Here is a 25,305-nt window from a genome sequence, read left to right on the forward strand (position 1 = left end):
TCATTAAAAAAAAAATAGTTATTTAATCCTCTGTCCTTCAGAAGTGTCTGTGTTTTGTATTAAATGCTCTTAGCTCCTGACTATGTCTGGAGAGAACAGGTAGCCAGGCGCATATTGCCCATTGCAAGGGGATTTTGTAATACCCATGGCTTCTTAAATACACACATACACACACAGCTTTCTTTTAAATTCCAGTTGGGCAAAAACTTCACTGGCCTCACAGCCAATGTTCCAGTTGCCAGCCGCTGAATTAAGTCCTCCAAAGAAAAGATTATAAGCATCCTGCCTTGATTTTCACTGTCCCAAATCAGAACAAGTCCTGGTCAAGTCCATGATTCATTATCGTATGGACTCCTATAATAATGAGACCCGTGTGTTGATAAGAAGCTGCTTTGGTCATAACAAATATTTAAAATATTATACTTCTTTCTCAGATCCATGTATAGCCATTCCAGTAACCTAACTATTTAACTCATTAGATGCTAGGAGGTTGAGAATCCAAACTGATATACTGGCCTGTGGAATGGCACTTTTGTTTTTGTATTTTCAGGTAGAAGAAAGCAAAAATTTTTAAACATAAAAATAATCATTTTAAAAGAACAAATGCAAAGGTTCTATCCAAAAGAAAGAACATCCAGTTTTCTCGTCTCTTCAAGGCTACTTATGTCCTTTAGAGTCCAGAGCATCCAGGGAAAAAGTGAGGGCTGGAACTTCAGCCGGAAGGCCACTGATGGTAAGTTCTAGTAGTAGCTGCCTAAGTGTGAAGGCACATGGGTGTTAGGATGGCGGGGGACACTGGGGTTGGGGTAGATCCCAGCAGTGGGGGAGGTCCAGTATTGTGACGCTGCTCCAAAGAAGCTAGAGGAGGTGACGGGCATGGAGGATGGGTGGGGAGGGACAAAGTTCACCTTCTGTTGATGGGCATGGTAGGAAGGCATGTAGGAGATATCAGAAGGATACTTGTACATGGATGCCTCGGTTGGGTGTGGCTGCAGGGCCTGGGCAATGCCATGGAAGTCAAATTTGTAGGCATACCTTTTGCCGTGCACTTTGGTCATGATGTTTTTATCGTAGTAATATCGGAGGGCCCGGCTCAGCTTGTCGTAATTCATGTTGGGCTTGCTCTTTCGCTCTCCCCAGCGCCTGGCCACCTCATCAGGGTCCGTCATTTTGAATTCTCCATTGGTCCCCTCCCAGGTGATACAGCTGGCATTGGCGCTGTCAGACAGTAGCTCCAGGAGGAACTGCCACAGCTGGATCTGCCCACTTCCTGCAGGCAGTGAGGAAAGAGGAGAAAGTGGTCTCAGTCTTGATTCTCTCTCTCCCTCCCTCTCTTTCTCGCTCTCTTCTTTCCTCTCTCTCTCTCTTTCTTTCTTTCCCCTGCCTTCCTGCCCCCAGAGTTTTGAGACAGGGTTTCTCTGTATGTAGCCCTGGATTTCTAAATCTTGCTTTGTAGGCTGGGCTGGCCTTGAACTCAGAGATCCACATGCCTCTGCCTCCTGAGTGCTAGGATTAATGGCATGCGCCACCATGCCTGGCTCAGTCCTGATTCTTAAGCACGCCAATTCTTGTCCTTTCTAAGAAACCCTTTATTGGCCAGGCCTGTTGGTGCATACACCTTTAATTCAGCACTTGAGAGGCCAAGTGGGTCTATGTAAGTTCAAGGCTAGACTGTTCTATGAGTCCAGGATAGCTAGGTCTACATAGAGAAACCCTGTCTCGAAAAACAAACAAACAGACAGACAAATAAACAAACAAACAAAACCTCAACCAAACAAAATAAAGCCTTTCTTTTCTCTTAATGTCAGAATTATGGAGACAACCCTTCTTTACTTTTTTTCTTTAGAAACTAGAAATAGGCACATACTAATTGTACATATTTATGAGGCATAGGGAGATATATTGACACAGTGATTGATGATCAAAGTGGGGTAATTCCTTTGCCCATCGCTTCAAATGCTTGCTCATCATCTACGATCCTCTCATTGAGCTAGCTCAAAGGTACAATAAACACTGTAAAACTCTACCGCTTGCCACTGAAATGAACACATTAAGCAAGATTAGACTTTAAGACAGATTGTCACAAAGGCTGCTTGGTAATGAGTGTTAGCCTTGTCCCAGCAATCTGCTAAGATCTTAAGGAAGCCAACTCCCCACATCTACTTGGGAAGATTTTTGACTCTCTCCTTCTACATAGACATGAGTCACTATCTGATCTCTACGTAGTACTGAAATCCTCCAAGATACTCCCCATTGGCCTTGAAGAGTGCCAAGCATCCCAGAACCTCTTAGGGGTGCCTGTGGGGAGCATCAGGAGGAAGGCACCTTGAGGAATTGGCGTTCACTAGGCTAGGCTGTTCTCCAGCACTCTGCTAGCGTATGACGCTCAGTGTTAAGCTCTGTGCAGAAGAATGTGGGCAGAGGTACAATCAGAGGACGGGATGCGGGGGCTTCTCTTCACCTTCTGGGCAAGAATGGAGCAGGGAGGAGGCCCAACAGCTTGCATTTCCTGCAGCGCTACAGGTGCATGTGGCCTGGCTTTTGTTGCCATTAACTCTTAATCTCCATGGTGTGGGTTTAGAAGAATGCACCTGAGACTTATTATTAAAAAGGAAATCCTTGACACATTGTGGAGTTCACTTCACGTGCAACTCTCTAGGGACACACTTCTGGTTGGAAGGATTTGCATAACTACAACACGCAAATCCAAACCACAATGCTTGAGGACATTTACTCGTGAGCCCTGTAGGGGGAATAAGTGAGGGGATCTTTCCTCACTGGACCGTCTATCTGGGTCATTTACGATGGACACAAATCTCTGTGCAGAGATGCAGTACAAATAGGTTTGTGCTCTGGAAACGTCTTCTGGAGAAGGATGTGCTGCTACCAACCAACAGGCCTTTGTGCACACCTGATCATTTGACCACGGAAGCACACAGCCCCCAGACAGGTGTCTCAACTTAAAACTAAGGTTTCTGTGACCTTACAGGTGTAGCGAACATTCTGGAAAGAAAGGCTTGCAAGCCAAAGTTAACTCACCAGGGTTGGCAAGGCGGCTGCTGGTTGGGCCCAGGATCTGATAAGGATCTAAAAAGAAAAAGTTTGCTTCACTCCTCATCAAACAATTTGACAGCAGCATCAAGATGAACGAAACCTCAGCGGTTCCTACTTTTATCTCAGGGTCATAGGAAAGCTTGATCAAAGACCTTGATCACAGCTATGGCCCAATCTACATGGACTAGTAACAGTTTCTTCATAATTCAGCTTCTAAACTTTTAGATTATGCTGTCATTACCCCAAACAAAATCACCCACACATTTGAAGAGGAGCTGGCTAGTATTCAAACATGCAGGGAATAAATGGAAGGATTACTTATTAAATAGGCTTAAAGGAGGTCCCAAAGTGATCACTAGCTAGTGGTACTTCTTTCTAAAGCTGACAGTGTTATACATGTCTGAGTTTTCTGATGGACCATAAAAACCAGTAGGCAGCCTGAGTTAATTCCAGATATGTCGTGAACTAAAAATCATGTTTAGGACAATCTCTGGGTATCTGTTTTCTCATCTATGAACACACAAAGGAGCGGTTACGTATCTGAGCCAGGTACCTGGCTGGGGCCGTTGCTCAGTGTTCTTGCCCATGGTCTGTGCCCCTCCAAGGGGAGGACCTGTGAAGAAATAAAGGAAAGGTGGTAAGTGGGGCAGGAAAATGTTCTTGTGTCACACATCCCCTCTAGAAGGAGGGCACATGAGCACTCTCGCATTGACTCATGTTTTCCTTTGATTTATCAATGCGTATCACTTTGCTCTGCTGGCACTGGTCTCCAGGCAGGAGATTTAGCAACGAATATATGTTTTAGTAGACGTGACAACACTGAGTAATACTTGATGATATGGGGTTGTACCTGTTCATTTGAAAAATAGGACCTTGAGCTGGGAGATAGCTCGGTGGGGAAGAGGGGTCTTGCTGCAGAATCCTAAGCATCCACGTAAGAAAGGTTTGACGTGGCTGTGTGCATCTGTAACATGGGTCCTGGGAATGGGAAGATGCTGGCAGAGACAAGAAGGCTGCAGAGGCTTGCTGGACAGTCAGTCTAGCTGAGAAATGGTGAGCTCCAAGGTTTAGTGAGAGACCTTGTCTCAACGGGACAAGACAGTGATAGAACAGGACAGCCAACGTCTTTCTTTGGTCTCCCTGTGTATGCATGGCTACATGCCAACATGTGTGCCCTGAAAACTGTACACACACGACTACTCCCCAAATACAACCCCACAGATACGCACAGATAGATAAGCAAACAAGTAGCATCTTTACAGAGGTCCCTCCTGAGAAAGTGACATTTTAGCAAACATCGTCTGATCCCTGTCATACTGTGCTTTGTGAGAGCCCCTTCAATGTATGTCACAGAAGCCCCCTGGCTTCCCCATTTTCAGTGTGTGTTGTTTTTCGTGTGGTCTATGCATTGGTGTGACTGGCATCCTCAAACTCCTCTCTTCCCGCTGACCCATCATACCTTTCCGCACGTCAGTGACTCCTTATGACTAAGGACCTGAGATCTCTTTTCACAGCATCCTTCACTGTCCCTGTCTCACCACACATCCTAAACTCCAGGAATCTGGTTCCCTCACTGTCAGACACGCTACCACGGTCTTCTTTGACAGTCATCTCTCCAGGCTAACCTGCCTTCTCCTGCTCCCTAGACCAAAGCATGGCATGTCCCTGTTGTGCTAACTCAACGGTAGCTGGTACATAGGCATAGGCATAGGCATAGACTGATGTGTGTACATGATTTGTGTCCCCTGCCTAAACAACAGTTCCTTCCCTGGCTCATCTTTGTGAGTCCCATAGAGCCAAATGCCTCATGCAGAAGGAACAAATGCTGCACACTCACAACTGAAATAGATCCTGGTTATCGCTTGTACAATCAAAACCTCATCCTTAAAATCATTTGCTTTATTTCCCTGCAGTTTTCCTTCTTGGAGACAGTAAGATGAACATGTTGGTTGAGGAGTGAATCGCTCCCTTTCATTACTCCTTAGTGGAAGATACTGCGTGGATTTTCAACAAGTCGTCAGCTCATCATTACTGGACAAATTAATGTTTGTGACACACAACCTCTCCTCAGAGGTTGTCCTTCATGTCAGTCCCTCTCACTGGGGCTGGGGACATTGGCATGACTACGCCTTGTCCAGTGGAGAATACAAGTCCTAGAGATTAATTGTCCTGACCAAAATAACAAAATCCAGACCGGTTGCTTTTATGAATCAACTTGTCCCAAGAAATCTTCAAAGCTTATAAGGTCTAAAACCAAGTGCAGTAAAACTAACCTCAAAAGGCTGAACAGCCCCTGCAAATTCACACTGATATCTAATGAGACAGCAAGGGCTTGTTCCTAGTGTGTTTCACGACTCTCTTCCCACATCCTAACTTCTGGCTCTCACAAAACATTTTACTCCCAAAGAATGGTTTGCTATTTACTTACTTTTGTTGAGGCCAGAGTTCATGTTACTGCTCCACCCTCCTCTCCTGGCAGAGTCATAAGAAGGGTCTATTGAGAAATAACAAATGGGGACACATTAGCTTTGTTTTGCAGGAAGATGCTCTCTTGGTGATCAGAAGAGGCCACGTTTATTTCAGCAATCGTTCTCTAAGTCCCACTAACTTCCTGAAGTATGCTCTTGCCTGAGGACTGGAAGGTACAGTAATCGAAAATGTACTAACTCTAATTTTTAAAAATTGTCTCTCTGGCATCTGAAGGAGTAGGAAGAACCCTGAACTTGAGGTTGCAAGGATTGGCTCACACGCTGTCGCTGCTGTTATTCACAGGCCTTCTTCCCTGATCCTCGACTTTCTAGAAGCAAAATTTTATATGAATTATTTACCTCCTGGGGTTATGCAAACGATCAAGTGAAATACCTGTGAGCTAATGTGTAAGATTTCTAAAAATATAAAGTGAGTGGGGGCCGGGAGGGGGGGCACCTTTTCAGAGATGCAAGGATGTCAGGCAGCTCTGCAGAGCCGAGGGATGTCTGGATGAAAGGTCTCCCTGGAAGAACACCTCAAGATCCAGGCCCATTACATGCCTGCAAGGCCAACTCCAGCCTATCACCTCATGGTCCTAGTGCTACGGAATGACACTCAGAGGTGTGTCCCCACTGTCCAAGGTCTCCCAGTCATTTCTGTAGTTAGAAAAGAGGCTGGATCTGATACCACACATAAAGAGGAAATGCCAGAGGTGTGGCTAGAACTAGGGCTGATAGGAAAAACAACAACAAACAACAAACAACCCCCCCCCCCAAAAAAAAATCACAAAAACCAAAAACCAAAACCAGAGATGTTTCAGCTGGGAGAGGCCAGCACTATATAGACCCAGAACTGTGTGACACTCAACCTTTCTGTTCCACAACCATGTTCAGAAACTGCTTAAGTAACTGCCCGGAAACACTCCTCATTTCCTTTCTCATTGTGCGAGTACCATTGAGACATGGCACAGGCCTACACCAGAAGGGACACGGATGCAGAATTATGACTTTCAAAGTCTTTCCCCGAACAACAAAGGAACCATAAAAAACCATCTGAACAAATGGAACACAAACCTCATCAAACAACTGTCTGACAGGGTGAAACACAAACCATCCCCTTTGGCCTGTCCCGAGCCTCTCCAACAAATTAGAATAAAGGCTTGGATGGACGGATGCCTCCGATTGCCTGGCTTCGCTATTACTGGCTAAGACGAACCAAAAGACAGGAAGTGTTCTTGTGGAAAAAACCCCCATGCACATGCACATTCCTCATGGCTCTGGAAAAGTCAGCTCAGTTTTTAAAATTATAGTCTTTAGCAATTGGCACGAAAAGCAAAACAGAGCACACGAGGGGCGTGGGGCTGGAGGGGGGGTGGCGGGGAACAGGACAAGGAGACACAACTCAATTCCTTTAAGTTGTATGTTTTCATCTTTGACCTATTTTTTTTCTTTATTTCCTGAAAACATATTATCCTTGTTTAAAAATAAGCAAATGATAAGACAACAAGCCATTGGCATGATCTTAGAGTAAGGTTGATGGCTTTATGGACACTTTCTGAGGGGGCCTATGAAGTCCCACGGGGGTGCATCCAGCTTTAAGATAGCAAGCCCCAGGAAAGGGGAAAGTCAGTGAAGATTTTCCTTATCCAGGCACACATTGCTAGCTTGGCCTCCCGTCACTGATTTGGAATCGTCATCCTGTACTGTGATGTGTGCATGGTACTGGAGGCCTCAGCCATATAAAACCAAGTCCTTACATTTAGACATGTCACAGTCCCTAAGATCATCAGGTGTTGTGGGCATGTGCCAAAGACGTGGTTACTGGAGACTAAGGAGGGAAAGGGAAGTAGCATCAGGGGCCTGTGGGACTTGAGTGAGACCTAGCTGGAGGGGAGAGAGTGAGCCGTGCAGCCAGGAGCAGGGGTGGTGCTGTGGGCATGGCTGGGGTATAGGGATGTAGAGGGAGGGAATGAAAGGAAAAAGAAGAGAGGGTTGAGTGACCATTCAGGACATTGTGTGAGCTAAGCTAGCATCTTTGTGGCCTTCACATCCAAACAATAGGGCCAAGGGAAGTTCCCAGTGTTTAGTGACTCCAAAGGAAACAGTGAAAAGACTTGTGCATTCAAGGTACTGTGTAGAAAGCATGGAGAACCCAAGGGGTGGAGGCCATTTTATAGGGACAGAACAGAAAGTAGAATGGAAAGTGGTAAGTGGCTGAGTTAGGGTTACTATTGCTACAGTGCAACGGCATGACCAAAGCAATTTGGGAAGGAAAGGGTCTATTCAGCTTATACCCCCAGGTAATAGGTCATCACTGAAGGAAGTCAAGACAGGAAATGGCAGGAAACCTGGAAGCAGGAGCTGATGATGCAGAGGCCATGGAGGAGTATTTCGTATGGCTTGCTTCACGTGGCTTGCACAGCTACTTTCTTATAGAACCCAGGACCACCAGCCTAGGGATGGCACCACCCACAGTGGGCTGGGCTCCCTCAGCCCCTGACATTGATCACTAAGTATGAAAATGCCCTATAACTGTATCTCACAGGGGCATTTTCTCAACTGGGGTTTCCCTCCTTTCAGATGACTCTAGCTTGTGTCAAGTTGACATAAAACTAGCCAGGAGAGCAAGTGAAAAGGAGGAGTACCCACTAAGTTCCAGGAATTGGGGTGTGTCATCTGAAGTATGAAGCACTGGTAAAACTTGCCTTGAAGTTGTCATCCTGGGTGAAAGCTGTTCCATAACTGTTCAGACAAATCACTTTTTAAGCCCACTCAGGGCCATGGCTACAGTTACCGTCAACTTCTTGTCACCTTTCCCTCTATCGTTTTATTTTACTCTTGGGGCAGGGCAGGTGTATGAAAGTTCCAGAATGTGGAAATTAGTTTCCTGGGTAGTGACCAGATTCTGTGGTCACTCTAGGTGAGCAATCACGTCTTGAACTTGAAGCTTGGGGAGGGTGTGGCAGCCTATCTTTTCTAAGACGCAGCAGATGTTGTGGAGTGGAGGCTGCTGAGCTTCATAGGTAGATGCTCGCCCAGGCCTATCTTGTGGCAAAGCCTAGGAACCAACCAACCATTCAGTCCTCCCATAGGCAAAAACGGAAGTGTCCTAGAGAGAGAGAGGCCGTTTCACAGTCAGCCTGTGCCATGTCACTCTGAAATTCACAGAGCAATAAATCGCCATGGTATCAGCAGGCATCTTCAGCCAACGTGTGGCCCCGTCTGGGCAATTAGCCTTCCTCCCATCATCTGTCTTATTCTCTCTACATATGTGGAGATCCTTCCTCTGGCCCTCAAATCTGCAAGCACTGCCAGTGCCCATTTACTACACAAGCTAGTGAGCATACAGCAAGGTCTGACATTTAAACCAGTGTTTTGAGAACCAAGTGTAAAGACAGGAACGGCCACGGCCAAGAGCGTCTGCCTTGCGTGCTTGAAGAATCGGAAGATCTTGGAGCTGAAGTGAAATGCTCAAGTTGACACTTCTAGCACGAGGACCAGCATGGCCTATGTTTTAGGGGGGAAAAAAAACCCATCAGTGTTAAGACCAGCAGAAACATGCTGGCCAATTTGTCAAATATGTGTCTCCCTTGCTTCTCTCCATTCTCCTTACCCTCCTTCCCCACTTTCCTGACTATTGCCTCATCATTCATTAGTTCTTGTTTGTTGTATGCCTTCCACACATGAGCACCAGGTCCTCACAGGCGAGGAACTGATACGGTTTGGAGTGTGTGACAACACCGAGAACAGTGCCCTGCACATGGTAAGCACACAAGAAACACACGTGGAATAAATGAATGAACTGGATCGACAGTTAAGTACACACAATCCTTGTTGTTTTTCCACTAGCCGAAAAGAATCCAGGGCTCTGGCTTTCTTGAACTAGGTCTCTAGCTAATTCAGGCCCTGTGGTGATGAGGATTATAGACCATGTCAACACTGTCTGGGCAGCAGGCCACCTATTTTGAAGTGGAAGCTGAAAGTGTGTCCCTTCAGAGAGGTCAGGAGCTGGGTACCATTTGGTTATGGGCCTGGACCAACAGGGGAATAGGATGGTGGTCCCATAAAGTCACCAGCATCTTAGTTTGCATCTTAGTTCATGGAGGTTCATCATGATGTTTACATGGGGATAAAAATAAGTGAAATGGCATTTAGCAGAATTGGTCCCGTTGTTAAATAGGGCAATGTGATCACTAAAATGAGAGAATGTGTTGTCTCCTACTAAATGCCCCCCAAGTGAAAAACCTAGCAGTTTGATCAGCTCTAGTACCAGTCACACTGACAGACATATCTGTCACACATGGAAAAGCGGGAGAAGGGAACAAGCCTGCCACACAAACTCCTACAGACACTTCTGGCTCCAGAGCATGATGCTGTCTGCCTATGGCCAATGCCTGCTAGTGCAGAGTCCTCCCATGGGCTGTGGTGGCTCCAAGCAGCCCCGTGCACACATATAGACACCCCACATGTGGTGCATGGAGTCTGAATCCTGACGGCTGGCTTTGGAGAAGTAAAGTTTGAGGCGGCCAAAGACTCAGTGTTAAAAATGTGACTGTTCAGGCCAGCACCCGGGTGACGCTCTCAGACCTTCTCTGTGGTGCCGGATGGCTTTATCAGCAGAAAATTATGCCCTGGTTCTGACAAACTCTTTCTACTTCAGGGAAGCCTGACACCCCCTGGCTTTAAGGAGTACTGAAATGACAAATCCTATTGTGATCCCTTTGCTGAGCAGCCACCAGTGGGCTTTGCCTAAGGTCTCTGGTTTCAGGCAGTCCTGAGGTCAGTTTTCGCCAAAGCAAAGAGACCTAGGCCTCATGCCGGGGGTTCTGGGCTTTGCCAGCCATTGTGGATAATTCTGCCTCTCGTCTACGGCGCCCTGAACTGTTTCTCCATTATGCAATGCTCAGTGCGGCTGAATGCGACACTAAATGGCCTCTTAGATTCCAACACAGCCTCCTAGGGTAGAGTAACATGAGCTCTGGGCCCTGTTGGAAGGGGAAGGCTTTTGCTGGCTGTGACTATGGCACAGACACAGCAGTGTTAAACCACTCTTGGAAATATGGCATCCATCTCTGGAAAGACCGTGTTTTCTACCGATGCCTCCAGTCAACTTTCTGAAAGCCAGGTGCATCAGCCTCTACGCAGCTCTTTACTCTGTCATGACATCATCCCACAACCATCAGCAGCATACAGAAGCCTCTCTTTCAGTCCCTTACTACACTGGACCCTGATCTCTATGACCTGGTGGAAAAAAGATGCACTTTCCTTGAAACTTTTCATTGAATGTCTTGGTTTTGCTGGGCAGGCTGGCAGCCTCTGTGCTGTTTATGCATGGAAAACCTGGGTCTGCTGGCCCGCCAACCTTTTCCGGGTACTCAGTGTACCCAATAGGTAAGGCATCGTCTTTGTTTGGGGACAGCCAGAGGTACCAGGGCCTGTGTCTACATGGCCCTCTCGGCTAATTCTCTATCTGAGGACTTATGCTTCTGGTAGGGTCTCTCTCGTTAGAGGGTTGGCCTTCCTTTGTACTGAAGCCCTACTACAAAAGCTAACTCTGCCTACTGAACCCCAAGTTCACAACTTTGGGCCAACCTCTCACCTGCAGTTATCTCTGCTATGCCCCTGTCCACTTCCTCCTGAGCTGCTCTTGTCTGACCTACCTTAAATCCACGGCAAAGGCAACTTACCCAGAAAATGGGCAGTCTAAGCAGAGCTAAGGGCTCTGTCCTAGGGGGTCCTCCTTTCTTGCTAGGGCCTAATAGCACTTTCAGTGGCTGTATATAGGCTCTGGGATCAGCTGGGGTCTAATCCCCTCTCTGTCTCTATTCATCTGAGTTCCTTGGTCGTGTTATTCTATTCCTTTTGAATTTTAATTCTGCTTCCCTGCAAATGCCTAACAAACCTCCTCTGAGGACCAGTGGTGCTTTTCATAAGTGGAGCTTTTCAAACGTACGCCGTATACACACAGTCTGTTCCATCTTGCCTTTACCTCTACAGTAAAAGGAGGTTACAAAGCTCATTCAGGAAGGCCTTGAGAAGGAAGAGATGCCTCAGAGTCCCAAAGGACCAGCCCTAACCCGGTACCCTTAGACAGTTATTCCAAGATGTGAGTTGCTTCCAAAGAAAGTGATGGATCACCCATAACCCTGGTTTGAGAAACATAATCTCAAAAGACAGAGATGGGCAGTAGCTATAAGTGGCCAGCACTTGCTTCTATCATGGACTGTTTAACTGGTCTTAAGGCTCAGGGTGAATCCCTCACCTCGTGTGATCTATGCTCTAAGGCTCACCCAGCCTTCCCTCCAGTGGGATTTTTATTCCACAGAGCTACAGAGGATCCTGGCATGCCTCAAGCCTGCAGGAAGAGGGCATTAAAAGGAGACTCCTTTGCTCTATCTTGGAACTCATAGAAGCAAGAGAAAACATCCTGGCTCACATTTCCTTTTCTCAAAGATCTTGTCCTGGAATCCAAACAGCTCCTCAGCCTCAGGACCAGCCCTGCTGCTTGAGCACAATGGCGGCAGTGTTCAAGACATTCTGTGTGCAGAGGGAAAAGGAGACTGGCGAGGGAAATGCTGGGAAGAAATGGGTGGCTTTGAAATACAAAATGTTCGACAAAGTAAGAGGCACGGGTTCTGGGCACAGCCTTGCCACCTTCATGCAAGGCATCCTGCAGAGCCTGGCTTCTTCTCTCACTCTGTCTGCCCTGTGGGCTCTCTGTCCAAATGGCACAGATGTCTAAATGGACTATTTATTTTGATAAGGCCTCAGAGTGGGGCTTGGCGGGGGGGGGGGGGCAGTCGTATGTGGAAAAGGAATTCAGACTGACTAGATGAATTGGGTACTTGCCAAAATTCCCCTCCACCCTGGGTAATGTAGACATAACTCAATCGCATACTTCTTTGGTCAGATGGAACTCAGGTTTAAGAGGATTCCAGCTAGGGAAAAGAAAAACATACCGGCTCACTTAGGTAATGGAGAGTTGTTTATGTTTGCCCCCAGGCCCTGCAGACAGAGAGGCCACTCTGCCCACATGATGCCCTCCGCTACCATGGCGACTGGGTCGTGCATCTGCCTCACAGTTTAACTTTTGCATGCCTTTCTTCCAAGTCCTTCAGATCATGATGCTCTGGTCACTTGTTTCATGTTTACCGTCCTTGTGTGCTCAACCATCCGGGCTCATTCTCAAGCACAGGCCCCCTCTGGCTAGGTGATCATCTCTGCAGTGCAGGGACTGGATCTCGGTCACTTTTGTCCCCACCCCTGTACTAGCTTACTGGACTTAGCGGGCATAGTCCACCACACATTCATTCATTTGACAAAGTTTTATTGACTGCCTGCTCTGCTGCCAGACACATTTAGTCCCTAGAATGCAATGTTGGCTGGACAAACACCCTTCCTCTGTGAAACTTAATTCAGAAAAAAATAGTAAACTGTGAGGTAGATTAGAAGAAGATAATGAATGCGATGCAGTACAGCAAGCCAGGAGAGAGAGCAGGCAGGGCTGGGTAGGAAGGTCTCGTTAAAGACATATAATTTGAGCAAAATTTGGACTTATTAAAATAGCGCTCTTGGTAGCTCTGGAATTTCCCTCTGAGAAGTATTTGGATTGTCCTATGATGATAGCGACATCTTTCAGGACAGTGAGTTCCTTTTTGTTAGGTCATGTCTAGTGGGATTGGCTTGATGTTGGAAGAGACAGTAACATTTAAAAGCTCTACAGCATCTTTCCACTGTTCGGATGAGGGACAGAAAGAGGTGAGCCAGCGCAGTAGTTAAACTGCTAGCTGATGTCTGCGGATTTCCCCACCTATGAAGACAGCTATTCTAATGAAGAAAATTAAAATACGAACACTTCCTCAGACTGGCCTTTTGACAGACTGCTAAAGGGATAAAGTAGTTTCCAGGGAAGGACATGTCGTTGGAGTCATCATAGGAGGAGTAGACAGGTGAGGTCAAACTAAAGAAGATGCTCTGGCCTGGTGAGTAAGCAATGTCAAACACAGAAGCTTACATCCCAGCATCTGAGAAAATGATGCCAGTTTTGGTAGCAGAATATGGTCCTACTGCATCCCAGAATGGGAGGCTGAGTTTCAGACTACAAGCGACCCTAAACGTGATCTAAATCAGACACTCAAATGAGCATAAAGTTCAAGGGTCAAAGCTGGGAGACAGCATGTGTGGCCACATAGGAATGTTATTAGAAATTGAAAATATGACTTGGTATCAAAACTGACTTTCTTGTAACCGATCTAGGCTACTGAGCAGGACTGGTGAATAACTGGGCAAGCAAGCCAAAGCTTTTTAGGTTCAAAGATTTTCCAAAATTAAATCCCGAGCAGTTTCTTTTATCTCTTTGGAAGAGTGATAACTGAATCTTACCAAGAACTTGACTGTTTGTGGGTGTCACTTAAGGCTTTAAAAATTTTGGGGAAGGCAATGCCATTGTTTCCAAACAGCAAAGCCATTCATAGCAAAGGAAAGAATTTAGGATCTGGGCAGTTCCAACTCTGCACCCTGTTCCATCTCATCAGTTATGTGCTGTGTGAACCTTGGTGAATGACCTCACCTCTCTGACCTCAGTTTAGGAAAGGTATATTTTTGTGGAAAACAGTTGATTATTTGTAAATTTCAGACTTTGTAAGAATGAACGGTATATCTAACCCTCACAATGGTCTTTGGATGATAGATGAGATCACGGACCTCACAAAGTCCAAAGTGTCCTACAGGATTGTAGGTGATCTTCTCCAATTAGTGTTTCCATGTACATGCGCATGTATGTGTGCACATTAGTGTACTCATCTTCGTAAGTACATGTGGAGGTCAGAGGTGGGGTTTGAGTATCAGCCTCCTATTATTAGCAGTTTTTGGAAGTATTAGTGTTATTATTTTGAGACAAGGTCCTTCATTGAACCTGAAGCTTACCGTTTTGGTCAGTGCCTGGATGGCCCATGAGCCCCTGGGGCTCCAGGGGTCCCCTTTCCCATGCTGGCATTACAGATGCATGCCACCTCGTCTGAGAGTACTGATGACCTGAATTTAGGTCTTCGTGTTTGTGCAGCGCCTTATCCAATGAGCCGCTTTCCCAAATTCCTCTTCCCCAGGTTTTATTCATAGGAGGTAAGGAATTAATTTTTCTTGTGCTAACTAAGCTAATTTCTTCTGGTTCTTTCTTTAGTGGAGCAAGGCTGAGTAAATATTTAACTCAATTGAAAAAGATTAGATTTTCTTTCCCAGGGAATCCATCAACTGTCAATGTTATTTACTGAAAGTCTACAGGGTGGGAAGAAAGAATACTGGACAAAACTCACAATTAAACATGACAAGGTAATCTGCAATTAGGTCCAGAAATAGCTCATGGTGTGGGACTGAGGGAGGAGACTCGGCTTGTAAGGATACAGTAAACACACTCTGAGGCAGGTATGATTGGTTTAGGCCATAACATATAAGTAATTATCCTACTTAATGTTATTATTCTTTCATTGGCTCTGTCTGGCAGGAACTCAAACTGTACCACAGAGACAGAAGTAGCTATTCAATCTTCCCTTGTAGAACCCGCTGGACCCCAAAGAGAGGGAAGGCCCTTATGCCCCTATTCCAGCCCCAGATGTCCTTCCTCGAAGACATTATCTTCTCTTCTGTGGGGATCCTTCAGGAGAAATGAGTTCTCAGGGATCTTAAATTGAGGCTTCTCCGGAGAGAAGAAGTTGTTACATCTATAATAGGTTTCCATAGGAAAATAACAAATGGTGCTGCTTACAGCACATCCTTTGAACTGGAGGATGTACTTCTTCCACCTGGTTCAAGAGGGGCTTCTCTGTGTTTCTGTCTCATTCTCCTTCTCTCCAGATAGAGAAGAAGACAGATCTATACCTTTCTATATGAAGATTACAGATAGATAGATGATGGGTAGATAAATTAGACAGAAAGATAGATGATGCGAGAGAGAGAGAGAGAGAGAGAGAGAGAGAGAGAGAGAGAGAGAGAGAGGAGAGAGAGAGAGAGAGAGAGAGAGAGAGAGAGAGAGAGAGAGAGAGAGAGAGGGAGAGAGAGGAGAGAGAGAGAGAGAGAGAAAGGATTGAGGGAAAGTAAGCTTTTGTAAATATAGTATTTCCTTTGTCTGTGAGGGTAACTGGTTTCAGAGTCTATCACACACCAAGCCCCACAGGTGCTCAAATTCTTTATAAAATGGTGCAGTACCATGATAGAACCCACGCTCATCCTACGATAGGTTACCTCCTATAGATTCCTGGATGACTGTCACTTCCATGCACACATACTGCTGTGTAAGGAAGGCACACTAACTCATTGTACCACTGGAGGAGCGTCTAAGATCACTTACAATATCCAACACAATGTAAGTCGCTGCCATCTGTCTTGTTTAGGTAATGACAAGAAACTTTCCTGTTCAATAGGAAGCACTTCTCTTGATCAGTGTTTGGTTGAAGCTGCCAAGGTGGAGGGCCTGGACGTGAAAGGCCAGCTGCACTTTGCGGTGGCCACTGCTCCTAAGCAAACCACCTGTGCTGGAATGTCTAAATCAGTACATTGGGCAGAAACAAGTGCCTCTGGCCTATTCCGTGTTGAGGAGCCTACAGCAGGCATCAGCCACACTTGTAGACAGTCCCCCCTCCCTTTTCTTGCCAGTTAACTCAAGACCCTTCTCATTCAAACAACCAACAGGGCCACTTTTAGTTTCCATCACAAACCAGACCACATGGTGAAGGTGTTAGCTACGATCAGTTTCGTTCTGAGTTTTAGCTTCTTTGTGTGGATCTCTAAGTCAAAGAGAAACTTGGTAAGGACAGCAGGACTCAGCTAGGACCAGCCAGGTTAGGGATGAATTAGGGAGGCTGAGCCTACTTAGCAAGTGTGAACTGCCACTAAGACATTTGTGTTAGGGTCAGAGCTTCTGCCCCAGAGCACCACAGTCAAGGGCCCCTGGCTGCCAGTGTGGGAGGAGCAGGAGGAAGCTGAGTCAGGCTGGGAAGCTACCCAGGATGTCATTAGCCACAAATACTTTTCCCACAGCCTTGCACCTTTGCCTCTCTATCTTCAAATGTTCCTTTATAAAAATGCACCAGGGCACATGCATTCTCTGTCACTATTATTAGATGTGCCGGACACCTGGGTGCCTACAGACTCCTTTATTTCTCCTGGAAGCATCTAAGATCAGCTCTGATATACATAAAAGCAGAGACAGGCCCAAGAAAGGCATGCAGGTCTAAGTGAGAACTTCCGAGTATCCAGGAATGGTCTGAGGTGGGTGGTGTCTCCTGGCGCAGGGACAAGAGGTAAGCCCTGTAGTGACAGAAAGGATGCTGATGTAAACCAAGAAGCTAAAGTTGTCATTAAGTGTGGGAATAAAGTGTGGGCTTGTAAGGTGAGGGCGGAGTGGGGACAGCACTGCAGAAACAATGGAAGTTGCCAGTTCTAAGGACCCACCACTCAGCTACAGCTTCCTTCCTCAGTGCCCTAATATGAGCAAGTTCAAACTCATGGAGGGGACTTAGGTGAGGTAGCATCCTGGCAGGCCTTGTGTTCATCTCAACCAAGGAGAATGTTACAATCTGGTTTCTTGCACTCCTGCCCTTATCCCACTCTCATTTTTCAGATTAAATAGTTTTACCCACTATAATGTCTTTTACTAAAGCTCGTTGTTTTTCATTACTCTTGAGTGTACAATCAAGCTCAAAGGGCTATGTGTATCATTGTGGAAACTATAAAGAACATCTATGGAAAGATTTGTGAAAGAAACTAATATGCCTCTTGAAATGCAAGTAAAACTGAGAATTTTTGGACCATTGCAGGAATCAGCAGCGTCATATGCTTTTTAACAATTAGACCACACCAGCTTCCTGAAAGAAATGGGTCTTTTGTCATGCTGCGATGATTAATAACGTCAACTTGACCAGATCGACAAACGTCTGGCCATGCCTGTGAGGAGTTGCCTTGATTAGGTTACCTGATATGGAAAGACGGAAATGGGCGGCCCCATTCCCTAGGCTTGGGTCCTGGACTTAAAAGGGAAAGCTAGCAGAGCAGAGTAATCACTCTTCTCTCCTTCCTGACTGGGAATGCAACATAACCAATCATCTCAAATTCCCACCTCCAGGCCTTCCCCACCATGGTGAATCCTGAACAATGAGCCTAAAGAAACTCTTTCTTCCCTGAGGTGCCTTTGTCAAGGCATTTCCCTGCATCCACAGCACCAATAGTAACTAAGGCATAGTTAGATGGAAATACAAAAGGGGATTTCAGAGCCTGTCCTCTACCCTGGCTGGGGTGGGGACTGCGAGAACAGACTCTGCCGTGCTTCAGACCAGCATGGTGACTTGAGCTTCTCATATATAAAATGGGAGCAATGACAGTTATTATTAACTAAGTTAATATGATCTTATGACACAGGAAAATCCCTGCACAAGTAGGTATTTAATAAATTCATGTTATAGATGTCATAAAGGGGAGAGTATAACAAAAGAGATAGAAACAGGGAAGTTGAAGTGAAGAAGAAAAGCATTTTTTTTCCCTACTGGAGGATCAGTCTTTCCTTGGTTCCCCTTCATATGGGCACAGACTGAGAGGCCATGCTTGAAGGGAAGTTAGCTGATAAGATAGCAGATAGCATTTGGGCCAAAAGGATGAAAGAGCACTAGCCCCTTAGCATGGACATGTGCACGTCGAGACTTCCTCCCTTGTTATTTTGGGATGGGATCAATCACAGCTTCAGAGTGAATTACATCACGGGGCAGTGAGGGCTAGTTGAGAGGAAGAGAGGGTACACCCCACAGCCCCCACAGGAGACAAAGTCAAAACAGTCTCCCCACTAGAAATGTCGTGGATGGCTGGCCTACAGTGGCTTTTGGGAGATGGGGGGCTAAGGTCTACTTTCTGTCTGGCCATCCAATGGCTCCTGTCTCCAGCAGGCTTTAGTTATATGAGAGGAAAAACTACCCTCTGGAATTTGTCCAATACTAAGTGGGAGGAACAGTGGATGCAAACAGAACACCTCAAAAAATGGATGCAGAGGAGACTAGAACCTGGTGATGCCATGGGGCCCTGGGCCTCAGAAGGTGCAAGTGAGTCCCTGGGTATGGGTAGGGTAAGTGGGGGGAGGCGGTCCAAACCTTTGACTGAAGACATATTAGACAGAGTTTCATTCAGACTTGAGGGAGGGCAGACCCACATGAGCAAATGTGTCTTAAGTGGCAAAGCTGTCCCAGCTCTGAGCTCACAGTTGTCTAGAAGGTACATGGGCCTTCCAGTGTTGGGTCTGGATTTCAAATATAAACACAGTGGAAGAGGGGGTTGCTGCTGCATAGTCCCTTAGCTGTGATGTCAAAGTTCCAGTGGACTCAGGATGGTCAAGCTTCCAGGGACTGCAGAGTCCCTTTGTACACTAGGAAGTCACCTCTCACAGTGCCAGTCTGCCTCATGCAACCTGCAGCTCAAGGCTGATGTGACTATATATGCTTGTGTGCGTGTGTTTCAAAGAAACCCTAATAAGAATAGCATGTGCATACGCAACACCAGGACTAGCCTGCCCCCAATGTACCTATTTCTCACCAGGTGGGAGGAATAATACCTCAAATCTTCTGTTCATTAGCCGAGAACAGATCTACACTTGTCTTAGGAAACGTGCAAACTGTTTCCAGTAATTTCGAGCGGCTGTGTGCTCGTCATCGTAGGGCCACATGTGTGCGGTAACAGCACCCAGCACACCCGTGGAAGGGAATAACAGTTCTTTTACTTAGAGAAAGGAAGGATAATGGTTACTTAGAAAGTGTCCCAGACAAGCTGTCAAATTGAATTCAGAAAGTTGGAGTCTGACTTCAGGGCCAGGCTGGCTGGCTGAACTCCCTTGAGATTGGGGTTTCCTGCCTGCCCAGGCTTATAGACAACGATTCTTTGTTTCCAGTCTCTCTCTCTCTCTCTCTCTCTCTCTCTCTCTCTCTCTCTCTCTCTCTCTCTCTTTCTGTCTCTGTCTCTCTGTCTCTCAAAAATAAGTAAATAAAAACAAAAATTAAAAAAACCCAACACATCTGTGAAAAAGGGTCAGATAAGAAACAGATAAAACATTAACTCTGGAATTAAACAAAACAAAACAAAAGAAACTGGGGAGAGAAAAACTACTGTTTATCCATAATCTCAGATCTTGCTTTTGGACCACAGAAATATTCAAAAACTACACAGTTGTACACTCTCACCCACACACCAGCAAACACTTACACACACACACACACACACACACACACACACACACAAGCAAACACTTACACACACACACACCAGCAAACACTTACACACACACACCAGCAAACACTTGCACACACACATGCCCATGTCCACATGCACACAAGCACATGCGCGCACACACACAAACACACACACACACACACACACACAGAGCTCCTTTCCATTCTGGTTTCTGTGCTCACCTACCCTCCCCATCCCATAAACTTACAATTTGAGTGCTGGGCCTCCCAGAGTGTACGCCTAAGAGCAGATCACTCTCATTGACCGTGTGGACGAGGAACAAAGCATTTCTACTCATTTAGATTTTCTCCCATTCATATAAAACTTATCTACATCTTTAAAGTCACGGAAAAGTTCCAGGATATGTAAAAGAGGCAAGTGAAGCCTGCCCTGGCCCATCACTCTGTTGAACCATTGTAAATCCACGGCCATTTCATTTCAGCTCTAGGCCACGACCCGTGGGCCTGAGAAGTTTGAGAGAAATTCCTGCCTCCTGCTTCAGGCTCCATATCTGACATATCTGAGCTTTGGGTCTCCCCATGAACTGCCTTAGCACATTGGCCCCAGGCTGGGGAGCCACTGCTGGAGACCTACACAAGGATCCCTCCCTCACCCACGTCACCCACTGACCCTTTTTTCAGTTGTTTAGGAACTCACCTTTTTCAAAATATAATGCAGAACACACATGGTCCCATGTGACAGTGCCTATCCACACCCCAGACTCAGAGTTACTCCCTTCCTTCATTTCTGTATCCATATCTAGCTTGTCCAGAGGCCCCCCACATTTCACCACAACCTCTCAAATGGTAACGTCCTGAACACTGATGGACAGGGTGTGCACAGGGGGCAGCCAGAAGACTTTCTGAGACTGTCCTGCTCATCTGTCAGTCTGTCTGATTGGCATCTCTTGGCTATCATATTCCCAGCATTTGCCAACATGTACTGTATGGAGCAAATCCTCCATAAGCCAAAGACTCAGTGACTGACTGGGAGAGGAGAGAATGACCCACAGAATTTGAGTCCACTCCTCACTAAGGTACTGACCATCTGCATCATTTGCATGAATGTACAGGGCCAGCAAGATGGCTCAGTGGGTAAAGGCACTTGCTGCTAAGCCTGAAGACCTGAGTTCAAATCCCAGAACTTACATGGTAGAAGGAACCAACTCTGACCTCCACACTGAGCTATGGCATGTGTAAACACCCATACCACAGACAAAATAAATTAATGTAATATAAACATGAAAATAACATTCCTCTACAGGTTGAATCTCTCTTATACAAAACTCTTGTGGTTAGTAGTGCTTCTGGTCTTGGACTTCTCCAGCTCAGTGTGTGACCCTGGGCTCAGCTCACACATTATACAACCTCTGATTTTTTTTTTTTTTTTTTTTTTTGTCTTATATAAAGTATTCAGCTGATATTTTCAGCTGTAGTTCTTCCTAATTTTTGGTTCCTTCCTTACCCTCAGAGATCTTGAATGTGACAAGTGACTTTGCATCTGTGAATGTGGTTTTACAGCATTTGAGCAGCTTGTCTGTCTGGGCTACGGCAGAGCACCCTACATAGTGCTGTACAACCCAACCCAATAGACTGCAATTATCTTCACATTGTTAGCAGCTGGTAACCCTCACATACACTGGAATATTTTCCCAACAATAATGTTAATTACTATTATAATTTTGGTCATAAATCACAATAATGTACCGCTATTAATATAATTTTATCAAGCATTTTTGGCATGTCAGACATCATGCTGACTTACAAGGGCATGGCAGCTGCCCTCATTTTTATACATGAGGAAATGAGTGTTGTGGCTTAACCGGAAATGTCTCCCACAGGCTCATGTTTCGGATGCTTGCTACCCAGTGGGCGGTACAGTGTCATGGATCCTTTCCGGGACAGAGACTTCTTGGAGGAAGCGGATCACTAGGGGTAGACTAGTAATGAAGGGTATAGCTTAGCCCTTGATTCCTGGCCCACCACCATGTGAATGCCCACTACCAGAACATTCTTCATCGTCATCACACACCACATCTACAGTGCTTCCTCCACTATGGAGCACTGAAGTCTCCCCCAAACCACAACATTTATATCTTTTCCTGTTGAGGTGTTTCTGCCAGGCATTGTGACAGACACACAAATAATATGCCAAGATAGAAAAAGCAAACCCTTGCCCAAGGTCATACTGTAGTTCCACCAATATAACACTGAAATAGGAGGTGAGTGTCTACCTTAGATAAATGGAAAACATTCATTGACAAATGTTTAGGATATTGAGATTAGCGGCTGGAGAGATGGTTCAGCAGTTAAGAGCACTGTCTCCTCTTCCAGAGGTCCTGAGTTCAATTCCCAGCAACCACATGGTGGCTCACAACCATCTATGATGTGATCTGATGCCCTCTTCTGGTTTGCAGCTGTCCATGCAGATAAAGCACTCATATACATAAAAAATAAATATTAAAAAAATTAAAAAAAAATTAAAATGTGGGGCACAGCCCTGCAGGGGAGTGAAGACAACCTCTTCAGAGTTGAGTCCTGTTCTGTCCCCAAATAGGGGTGTCATCTAAGGAATGCTGTAAGCTCTTGGCTTTATCATCCTTACCTGCAGAATGAGGACAAGAAAGTCTGCGGTCTCATGGTGATGGTGCGAGGCACAACAGGATGATGGATGTGAAAGTGTTTAGTAAGTAACAAATGGCCGTAGGAGAAGGGTTGCTACTCCATGCCTGGCCCCTGTTCTTGGAATTCTTGAGAGGAGAGGCTCTCTCAAGTATAATCCATAAATACCAGCTGGGCATTCAGCATACGGGACAGAGCAGTGATTTAGTCCCCGCTCTTCAATCCTTGGCAAGTCAGAAGACAGACTTTTTATCCATCAGTCAAGGTAACTGCCAGTGATGGAGTGAGCGTCTGTGGGCCATCCACCCTTGGCAGCTGGGGCCGCGGTTTTCACATTCGACATCAAGTCTCAAAGGCTAGGAGCTCAGAGCTCCACCAGGCCTTGGCAGTCATGACTTCCAGGAGTTTATAAACAAGGATCTCAATATCCTCTGCCTTTGGAGAGCTAGAGGAGGCATTTAGAGAGAGGCAGGATGAGGGCCATAGGCATGCAGAGCAGCTCTGAAGGCCTGCTCTTGCCTGCTGCGGGGCCAGTGGGCACATTGCAGAGGGCCCCATGGCAAGAGCTGCCCAGAAAAGCAAAGAGAAGCTGGGGTCTTGGATCCATAACCCAAGATCTGCAGCCACATTCCAGATTGCAGTATGCAGTAGGGAAGAAGAGAGTGGGGCCAAGCTTGGCTCTAGAAGGCTTATGTGGGAAGGCCACTTAGCTTCTAGATAGTCAGTGTTCTCCCATAAACACAGTGAGCAACACCTGATCTTTTCTTATAGGCCAAATGAAGGCATGGAAGCAGGGGGTTTCTGGGATGTGAAATTCTATTCTCATACCTAGCTGTCAACAGCAGTAATAATGACGTCATCAGCGGTGAGACTCCTTTCACCTGCCCATGCATAGGATCAGTGTATCCACAGGTCTTTGTCTAGGATGACCTGGGGACAGGCAAGGTCAGAAGGAGCCAGAGAGTTCTGGAGTGGCCCCCGAGATGTGCTGGCTACCCTCTTTCAGTACTATGAAGCAGGGCTTGTCAAGTTAGGTAGCAGGTTAGGCGAAGCCTGGAGAACTTAAGAAAAAAAAAATGTCTTAACGCCTGGTAAGTACCCAGTAAAGATTTAGAATTAATCCATTATGCTTGGACCCTTAGCATCACTATTTGTTTTTATTCGTGCATTTAAATATTTTGAAGTAAAACTTGCCATTTTAATCACATCCTGGTATAAAACTCAGTGGCATTCTGCACATTCAAAGGCAGTGAAATGTCACCAGCTTCTATCTCCAGCGCTCTCTGTGTCTGCGTCTGTGTCTGCGCAACACCAAGCCCTTCTACCTGTTGCAGCCTCTGGCCTCCAGCCCTCATTGCCCTGCAGTGAGCACCAGGGCTCCATGTTGCTGCAGAGAGGGGAGTCACAAATTACTTGTTCTAGGACGGCATTGTTTTACAAAGTCTACAAGGGCCTGACTATACAGTCAAGACCAAGGAATATGGCCAATTGGAGGCTGTGTATGGAATCCTTTCGAGAAAGAGAACAGGATTGTAGCTGGAGGCAGCACCAAGAAAACTACAGAGACAGAGAAAAATGTGGTATAAGCTCAATCACAGTTAGGAAAAGATAGCTAGAAGAGAAAGGGCTGTGTTTTTGAGGAGGAACTTTGGCAGTAAGTGTTGGGGGATGGTCTAATGTATTTTGATGCTAATTACTGCTTGCTGTCTCTGTGACCCACCTTTTGATTAATAAAAAGCCATCCCACCTGGGCAGGGCAGAGGAGATAGTGGAGGAGGGAGGGAGGGAGGGAGAGACAGAGAGAGAAAGACACACACACACACACACACACACACACACACAGAGAGAGAGAGAGAGAGAGAGAGAGAGAGAGAGAGGAATCCTGGGAAGAAGAAGAGAGACCCACCAGGAAGAAGAAGGAGAAAGACCAGAGGAGGACAGGAAGGCTGCCATGGGTTAGATGGAGGAGAAGCACATGGCCGGCATGGATGGAGAATTTGGCCCAGATGAAGAACATTAACAAGTATTTGGGATTATTGGATGGGAGGTAGCTGAATAGAAGTTATTGGAAGCAGATGGCACGGGATTGAGCAGGGATCCTATGCCTGCCTGTAGGTTAGAGGATTAATGTCTGCCCTGCTCCAGGTTAAAATATAACAAGTGTCAATGTCTTAGTTGATTGCTAGCCAGGCATATTGATAATACTGATAATACGGGTAATCTAAAAACAATAATAAGGGCCATTAAATGATACATATTTTAAAATGTTACAAATACATGATGACCGCAGGTACTTTGGGAACACAGGATGATGTTACAAAGCTTATGTGCAGTGTGTGACAACCCAGTCGAAGACATTGGCATATCCATCCATCCCTTCACAAACGTATTCACTAGGGCTGGGGAGATGCCTCCACAGCTAAAGTGCCCCGGCATCCGAATCTGGGTCCCTGGCAGCCATTAAAAGCTGCATGCTGGCTGCAGTGTGGGCCTACAATCCCAACACTGAGGAGGAAGAGGCAGGAGGAATTCTGGAGCTCACTGGGCAGCCAGCATAGCTAAACAGAAGAAGGAGAGATCCTGAGTCCAAAAAAAAAAAAAAGTGGCAAGCCACCAAGGGAAACACCTGATGTCAGCTTCTAGTCTCCATATGTGTGCAGATGCGTGTGTGTGCATCCACATGCGCACATGCACACGTGCTCAAACATGTACACACACATATACACATATACTTATTTTTATTGGTAATATCCAAACTCCTTTTTTTTTTTTGAGACAGGGTTTCTATGTGCAGCCTTGGCTGTCCTGGACTCGCTTTGTAGACCCGGCTGGCCTCGAACTCACTGGGATCCACCTGCCTCTACCTCCTGAGTGCTGGGATTAAGGGAAAGGCCACCACGGCCTGG

General features: G+C 46.1%; 1 protein-coding gene across 1 annotated transcript in view; it reads right to left on the reverse strand.

Annotated features, from left to right (window-relative positions):
• Positions 1–529: 529 nt before the first annotated feature.
• Positions 530–25,305, reverse strand: part of Fli1 (Fli-1 proto-oncogene, ETS transcription factor) — a 117,270-nt gene continuing 92,494 nt past the window's right edge. The window contains exons 6-9 of the mRNA XM_051156134.1: positions 5,483–5,548; positions 3,608–3,667; positions 3,040–3,087; positions 530–1,270 (exon numbers count right to left, since the gene is read on the reverse strand). Coding sequence (XP_051012091.1) covers positions 741–1,270; positions 3,040–3,087; positions 3,608–3,667; positions 5,483–5,548 — 704 coding nt within the window. The 3' untranslated portion in view covers positions 530–740. The remainder of the gene's footprint in view (positions 1,271–3,039; positions 3,088–3,607; positions 3,668–5,482; positions 5,549–25,305) is intronic.

This window comes from Acomys russatus, chromosome 14 (assembly GCF_903995435.1).
Source record: "Acomys russatus chromosome 14, mAcoRus1.1, whole genome shotgun sequence".
NCBI classification, from domain to species: Eukaryota; Metazoa; Chordata; class Mammalia; order Rodentia; family Muridae; genus Acomys; species Acomys russatus.